Source organism: Tiliqua scincoides, chromosome 2 (genome assembly GCF_035046505.1).
Source record: "Tiliqua scincoides isolate rTilSci1 chromosome 2, rTilSci1.hap2, whole genome shotgun sequence".
Taxonomy (NCBI): Eukaryota; Metazoa; Chordata; class Lepidosauria; order Squamata; family Scincidae; genus Tiliqua; species Tiliqua scincoides.
Genome location: NC_089822.1, coordinates 199,322,552 through 199,330,571, shown reverse-complemented (window position 1 = coordinate 199,330,571; position 8,020 = coordinate 199,322,552). Strand labels below are relative to the sequence as shown.

General features: G+C 45.0%; 1 protein-coding gene across 1 annotated transcript; it reads left to right on the top strand.

Annotated features, from left to right (window-relative positions):
• Positions 1-622: 622 nt before the first annotated feature.
• Positions 623-7,141, top strand: SPINK6 (serine peptidase inhibitor Kazal type 6). Its single transcript, XM_066612940.1, has 4 exons — positions 623-691; positions 3,070-3,107; positions 6,293-6,405; positions 7,090-7,141. The coding sequence occupies exons 1-4, from the start codon at positions 640-642 to the stop codon at positions 7,139-7,141; spliced, it is 255 nt and encodes an 84-aa protein (XP_066469037.1). The 5' UTR covers positions 623-639.
• The last annotated feature ends 879 nt before the right edge of the window (positions 7,142-8,020 follow it).

The following is an 8,020-nucleotide window of genomic DNA, read 5'->3' as shown; positions in this document are numbered from 1 at the left end:
GCTAATTGGGTAAGAGGCACTTTTTCAAGTGGGTGCTCCTTTTTTTTAGCAGGGGGAGAGTAACTGGCCCTCCTCACCCCAGCACTGTCTGTTCTAGTGGCTGTCTGCTGGTATTCCTTTGCATCTTTTTAGATTGTGAGCCCTTTTGGGACAGGGAGCCATTTAGTTATTTGATTTTTCTCTGTAAACCGCTTGTGAACTTTTAGTTGAAAAGCAGTATATAAATATTGTTAATAATAATAATAATAATAATCCAGCTCTGGTTACATGCAATTTATCATTTTGACATTATCACCTATGGATGATGCTGTTTGTCAGGAAGCATGTCGAAGACATAAGTTGCTCTTTACTAACAAGCCAGATCCCACCTTTTCTTACACAAAGCAGGATGGAGAGTCTGCAGTGCACAGATAAGAAACCTTAAAATTGCTTCAACTCACTGCAATCCCCTGCAATATCAAATGCTCACATCTTCCTGTTACCTCACAGGAGGAGCTTTCAAAATTCAAGCAGCAGCAGCCTGGACATCAATGAGAAAGACTTGGGGCAGATATTAGACTTCTCTCTGCTTGTGGAACCACAGAAACATCTCTCCTGAAGACAGCCAGCCAAGACTCAGTTGGAACCAAACCTTCAGTCATGAAGCTGACAGGCTTTTTGCTCCTCAGCCTGATGCTGGTCTTGTGCTCAGGTGAGTCATGTTTCAAACTGCATCCCCCCAAGATGGGAAGTTCAGTGTCAGAGTGCAGGATTAGCATGCAGTTCATTCTGGGTCACTCCTCAAGATCTTTAGACAGAGCTGGGCAATACCCATCTGAAGTCTTGGAGAGCTGCTGCGCAGTCAGTAAATGATGATTTTCACACCAGGTGCTTGATTGGAGGGGGGAGGGGGAATGTTGTACACCCATCATCTCCTTCAGCCTGCTTAACCTGTTTCTCTGTGTGGGCTCTTAAGTGGGAAATGCACAGCATGCTGGGATCATTTCCAGCTTGTTCTACATTTCCAGCTGCCTGATGAGTCCATGTGAAACAAAGAGCAAAACCACTGTGTTCTGATCCTCGGAGTGCAGCGATCTAGCTCCCTGCTCTCTTGCCTTGCTCCTCCCTGCAGCAGACCCTTTAAGAAAGATCCCATGCTGTTTAAGGAGACCAAGAGAGGACCAACTGTGGTGAACAGGCAGGGGGCCAGATCCTGCAGATCAGGACACAGAGATTCAGCCCACTTGCCTGCTCAGTCTTCTGCATGGGCTCTTTAAACAAAGCAGGACATCTGGAGCACTCTGAGAATCATCCCAGCACATTCCCTGTTTCATTAAAGGTGCAGAAGAGGGCGTGAGAAAGGGGTGCACAGGGTGTGGGAGGAGGGCAGCTGTATTTGGCTTCCTTAGGCAGTTCACAAGCCCTCCAGTTCACAGGATAATTGATAGTGAGCTAGATAGACCAGTGATGTCTCTTGGCATAAGGCAGCTTCACCTGTTCCTTTTGAGAAAGCTGAGCCTTCTGAAATGTATTTATTTTGATAGTCACCAAGAACAAAAAACTCCCCACACAGTATCATGACAATAGACCACTGCTTCCCAAACTGGTGGGTCATGACACACCAAGGGAACCAGAAGAGGGCCATTCTCCCTTAAAGGGAGTGGCCCAGAAATAGGGAAGTGGAAAACCAAAAGTGGGCTCCAATTGGCTGCTGCGCAGAGGGTGCTGGGAGCCTCCAGGACCATCCCAGAAGCCAGCAGGACCCCCTCATGTAAGTCTAAAATTGCCTTGCTCCCAGCTGCAGCACTGTAGCCCCTGCAACTACTTACTGCAATCACAAAGTCCAAGTTGGACTTTGGGAACAGCTGCAACAGACCTTTCCTTTCCTTTTTATTCTCAGTCAAATTCCTGATTCCCTCTGTGTGATCTTCTACCACGCCTGTCACTCTGAACACCTCACACCATCCCTTGCATCATTACAGTGCTGTTCTCTCTGTTCTAAGGTGTTTCATGACTTTCTCTGGCAGTCTGAACACTGGCCCTGTGCAACAGACATGGATTGTTCTAACATGTAGTAAGCAGAAATAATTATGGTTTTACTTCTCTCTTTGCATGCATGGACTCACTCCATTATGAAACCCTCCTTTGACAGCCCTACTGCAGGGTGGGGCATTTCCTCAGACTTACTACACGATTGAGCTTTCATAAACCTTTTGAAATAAAGGCTGGAGTGTGTGTATTTTGACTGACCAAAGGGAAAGTTTGCCACCTCAAAAGGCCCCTGTGAGGATTTGGGTAAGATCTTTGAAGATCCCTTTCACACAACCCTCCTTCTGCCATTAGTTGAGCTGTTAAGGTGGAGAAGCACAGGCAGGAAGGAAGTGAGGAAGGCAAAGCACTCAGCAGCTTGCAAGTGGACATTGGTGTAAGGAGGTGGGTGTGGGCTGTTTAGGATCCATGCAAGCTGTGCTCTCTGGCCTGGGGTGCCCTGGAAACCTCTGGTCTGACAGGCCAGACAGTTACACCCCATTATGCAAAATGTCCAAAGAAGAAAAAGTATGATCTACTGGTGCTCTAAAAGACACTCCAATGCAGAAGGCAGTGTTGTGTTTTTATTCCAAGGGTGCGTTTTCATCAATTATAATTATAATCACTTTATAAGCATGCTAAGTAGGTGATATAGGTGGTATAGTGTCAGTAGATGCAGCCAGTCATTACCTGTGCACACATCCACACCTGTCCAGCCCATTATTTATTTTACTTTTTTTCACAGATTTCCAAGGTTGTTATTTCTCAGATTTAGGGTTTTCATTTGTTTGCAAAAAGGAGAAGTGCAAAAAATGGTATTATGTGTTTTTATTTCATTATCACTGAAAAATCACACCTCTATTGATTGGACCATCTTCCTTTCAATCCACCAAACTTAATTGGTTCACATATTGCCAAGCCTCAACATAGGTGCTCTTCTGTAGTATAAAGAAGCAATGCAGCTTTCGGTTTTCATGTAGCAAAAATGATGTCATTCATGTACTGTCATTTGCTATACAGTTGTGCTTTGGAGTATTCACCCATTTTGCATTTTGTTTCTAGATGCTGTTGATGAAATAGGGCAAGGGCCTACTTCACAGGTGAGTTTTGCCAGCTCTGCCGCCTTCTTTCCCTGTTGTGGTTGCTGGGAATAAAATGTTTGGGTGAACCTAAGGTTCACAGAGCAATGCTGGATGTGATGTACATGCCCAAAACTACAATGGAGGGAGGGGGGACTTTAACACTCAGCTCTCACCATTATTCACTGGCGTCGCTAGAGGGGTGCAGGCCGCACTGGGTGACACGCCGGGGTGATGTTCTAAAAATTGCAGCATTAGGAGGTACCGCACCATGCCATACACCGTTGGATGCGGAATGGCCAGCGGAGTGCAGTGCAAAAAACGGAATTGAAATCGCTGCTTTTCTTCAAAAGTTATGGCCCAAAAACCGGAAGGAAAAAATGGAGCCCTATGGAAAGTGAAAGTGAGCTGTATCGCGCGTTTATTCCATAGTCCATAGGAAAGGGCAGGCTGAGAGGAATCCAATGACACCAGAATGGTCCTCATCCAATGAGTGCAACCCCCAAAAACAAGGGTTCCTCCCTCCCAGACTATGGAGCCCTATGGAAAGCAAAGCAGCCTCACAGTTGCGTTTACTCGCGAGTAGGCAGATGTGCCTTGGCTGGTGGTCAGGCCAGGCAAAGGGGAATGTGAGGACACCAGAAGCGTCCTGATCAGATGGAGTTGCTCCAGAGAGCAGCTTCCCCCCCCCCAAAAAAAAGAACAAAAAAGAGGCTTGAATGGTAAGGGGAAAGTTTTCTGTATTGCACTTGTGAAGTCTTTATTCTGATGTGCCTGAAATAGGAGAACTTTAAACTGGGCACTGGGAGGGCTGAAGAGCTCACTGATTCTTTTTGGGGGTTGTTATTGCAGGCAGACTACAGAGTAAGCTCCATTGACCACTATGGGACTTGCTTCTGAGTAGACATGTATAGGAGTGGGCTCACAGGCTGCAATCCTACCCACACTTTCCTGAGAGTAAGCCCCATTGACCACTATGGGACTTACTTCAGAGTAGATTCACTTGGTGGAACAGGACTGGCTCCCCCTTATTTAATTATTTTATTTTAATTTAATTATTTATAATTATTTATTTTAATTGCTTGTTGATGTCACTTCTGGCCATGACATCACTTCCATGTGTGTGTGTGTGTGTGTGTGTGTGTGTGTGTGTGTGTGAAAAAGAGAGAGAGAGAGAGAGAGAGAGAGAGAGACTCTACAAGTTTTCAAAATCACTAAAATCAGAATTTGGAGGAATAAGACCATCATGTTATATATCAATCAATGCATAATTTCATGCAGAATGCAATGAAACAATCCACATTGAAATATCTGTGTTCTAACAAAAGGTACAGCCAAAAAAACCGGTGGGGGCGGGGCAATGTTACATCACCACACCCACCTGGGGTGTTGCCCCGTCCACAACATGGGGTGACGCGCAGGCCTCCCGCAGTGGGTGACGTGAATCCTAGTGATGCCACTGCCATGATTCCTACATTAATGGCCCAATCATATCAATCAGATGCACCAGGCCTGTAAAGCACTTTCCAAAAGTGTGTCTTCAAGCAGCTCTTGTGAGAAGACCAAAACCTTCCAACTGGTGCTGGTGGCCTGAGCAGTGCTGCCAGAGCAGTAGACTGTGGCACAGGGGCAGGGAATGGTGGTTTTTACAGGGAAGGGGCAGATTGGGCCTGGGAGGGATCAATGGTGCTGGCGTGCACCGTATCCTATCCTAGGCCTGATCTGCCAAAAAGGGTTAATGAAGACTTGTGCCAGCGATATTGTGAGGAAACCCCCCAGAATTTAGAGCGTTTGAACCCATTCAGGCCCCCATTTGGGTCTAGCTGTGAGCATAAGCAGGGTGCTTTGGCCAAAGTAGGCCCTATACTTAGCTGCTTGGGTCAACAAGATATTTTAGAAGATGCCCCTTGAATGCCCTTTTGTGCCTGTGTGAAAAAGGAAGTGGTGTTGCAGACACAAGCTTTGACCACAAGAAGTTGTTCTCTAGAACCTTTTGCAGTTAAAAAAGAAAACAGGAAACTGCTAGCTAACTGCAACAGACAGGTGGTTAGAAGAGAAAAGAGACTTTTGCTGGCATGTTATTAGCCAATGCAGGGAGGGGGGAGATAGGACTTTTTGCAGCTAGAAAAATTTCACATATTTAAAGTGCCATATTTAGTAAAAACATGCTGGGCAGGAATTGAGTAGTGGGATGTGTAGGCAGGGACAAAATGTCACATGATATGCTGTATGCCAATCAAGAACGTGTCCAAGGTGTTGCAATTTGCATTTTGCCAATCAGAAATCTGACCAATGCTTTACAATGAAGATTTGTTTTGTATATCAACTCAGAGCCCTGAGAAAATCGGTGTCACAAACTTTGGAAGCTATTCCTCTATGACCACCAGCCGGCTGAGAATAAAAGCTTGTTTTCCTTGAAACCTCCTGGTGTCCGCTTCCATCCTTGCCTGAAACCTGCAACAATATTGCAGGTGCAGGTTGGAGTTGACTCATTGCAGCAACTGGGACTTTACCCAGGGCAAGGGAACAAATGTCCTCTTACCCTGAGAAGACCTCCAGCAGCTGAAAATCCCCCAAGGGATTCAACGGAAGCCACACTAGTGCTGCTGCATCAGCATGGAGAAACTTAGGTTTCTCCCTGTGCTACATACAAAACATTTCCAGCATCTTTCAATGGGATAAATAGCAAACCGGGGGGCGGGGGCAGTGTGCCAGGCGGCTGAGAACTTCAGTGGGGCCAGTGTCCAAGTGCAGGTCCACACACTTCCCCGTGCTGTTTGTTAAAAAGAAAGGGCAGTTTTACCCTCTTGCTGCCAGGTGGCATTTGTCAGGAATGGTCAACCTTTTCAATCTCAGTATTCTTGAACCATCAACAGTTAGGGTGGTGAGGGAATTTGGGCAGCTGCTCCTTCTACTCAGTTTTTTTTTATCAAAAGTTGAGAATGTGGAATGAAAGGTTGGTCATACATATTTGTGGATACTGTAAGGAAAATCTATCCCAAACTGGCATTATTAGCTCTTGTAACTTGGCAGGATGACCCAGTTAATCCGATAACCATGTGAGTCCAAACACAAGTCCTGTCCCTTGATAAAAGATCATCTGTACCCCCTCACTGTATCTCTGCATGATTCGGGACTGAGATAATTAGTCCAAAGTTATAAGGAGGGGGAAACTTGAAAATGTGCCATTGTCGCTCTCTCTGCAGAACACATATTGTTTTGGTTATCCAAGTAGAGTCTGCACTCTGGAGTCTAACCCTCATTGTGGCTCTGATGGCCGGACATATGGAAACAAGTGCGAATTCTGCAATGCAGTTTTGTGAGTATCAGTTCCACTTGTGAAGAGCTATTGGAAAGGGGGAGCCAAGTATCCTCATCTAAACAGTGCTTTGAGACTGGACATATGAAAGAGGAATGTGGCACTTGGGCTCAATTCATTTTGAGAACATTCATTACAGAATTCATTTCATTACAGAACATTTTCTGACAGACTTGAGCAATGAAGCTTGGAAACTGGGGATATAACCATTAAATGTTATGGGCAGCATGAAATGTAGCAGGGTTGCCAATTTCTAGAGATTTCAGATTTTAAGACCCCAGTCCTAACTAATTATTCTGCTTGGTGGAATGTCCATTTCACCAGTGGAAGTGCCAGCCTGGCAGCATAAGTGACAAACTGCCAGCCTGCGCAATGAGGCTGCAAGCACACATGGCTGGTGGCCACATGTGTGCGCCAATGGAGGATCAGCCCACCACCATTAGGCTCTAGTGATTTAATTATAAAATATTTTCTGATAGGTTTGAGCAATGAAATTTGGAGAATGGGGATGTTATAATCAAGTGTTATAACCAGCAAGAAATGTAGCCGAGGTTGCCAATTTCTGGAGAACTTTGTTTTGAAGTGGCCAACTCCATACCATGATTTTTTTTTTTCTGGAATAAAGATGTTGGCCCCCTTCTGGAGTCTCACAATGAGTTTTTGTCATTGTCATTCTCTCACCAGCATAAGTCGTGGAACACTTAAACTGAAGTACAAAGGGTATTGTAGGAACTGAATTGAGTTGCACAAGAGAAAGAACATCCTACTCCAGCTTACTCCATACCTGGCTTATAAGAATGTCACCACAAAAGAATCCTTCGCTAATGAAAATCATGCACCACCTGAATGAGATTTATCAATAAAATGAACTAAGCATCATTATCCATGTTGCATTCTTTTTAAAAAAAAAAAACAATATATCTCTCCTTCATTTAGTTATTTATTATCTTTAAGAGCATATTAGCTTCTCTGCACTCCTTTCAACACTCAGGAAAAGACATAATATGGGATGTTTCATAAGAGCTTCTTCCATCTACAGATGAAGTTCTATCTGCACAATGAGGGAGGAGCAAATTTTGATCCCTCTTTCCTACTTCCCTTTCTCCCCAGAATCCGTCTGTTTTGCCAAATCCCAATCCACTGGGCCTTGTAAACCAGTCCAATCAATCAGAGTTGCCAATAAGCCAAGTTACAGTCCAAAGTCAGGTTCCAGGTAGGTCAGTCCAATCCGTCAGGGTATCCAAATCAAAGTCCAAACCAAAGTCCAGTCACAATCCACAGTCTGATTCCGAATTCCATAAACCAAGTCAGTCAGTCTCCTCTCCTACCTCCAACCTGCACTCCTTCAAAACCCACCAAACCCTTTCTGCCTCAGGTGCTCCCTATATACCTGAGGGATCTCCTTATGCTCTAGTGGCTGCAGCTATGCAGCACACCTCCAGCTACCACCTGGGCTTTAATCCTGCATTTACTCAGAGCAAGGGGCACTGTGGACACCACACGCTATCTCCTCGGTAATATCTTCCGCAATTCCAAGACACCGTCCCTGAGAGTCTCTCAACTTCTCCTATTCATTATACAACCACTTAAGATTGTTAACTGCTTAAAACCCTCA

Bases quoted from the DNA above. Each gene is read 5' to 3' on its own strand.
- SPINK6 (XM_066612940.1), top strand. From the start codon at position 640: ATGAAGCTGACAGGCTTTTTGCTCCTCAGCCTGATGCTGGTCTTGTGC. The intron at 692-3,069 runs GTGAGTCATGTT...TTTTGTTTCTAG, and splicing joins GATGCTGGTCTTGTGCTCAG to ATGCTGTTGATGAAATAGGG. The intron at 6,406-7,089 runs GTGAGTATCAGT...TTCTCTCACCAG, and splicing joins GAATTCTGCAATGCAGTTTT to CATAAGTCGTGGAACACTTA.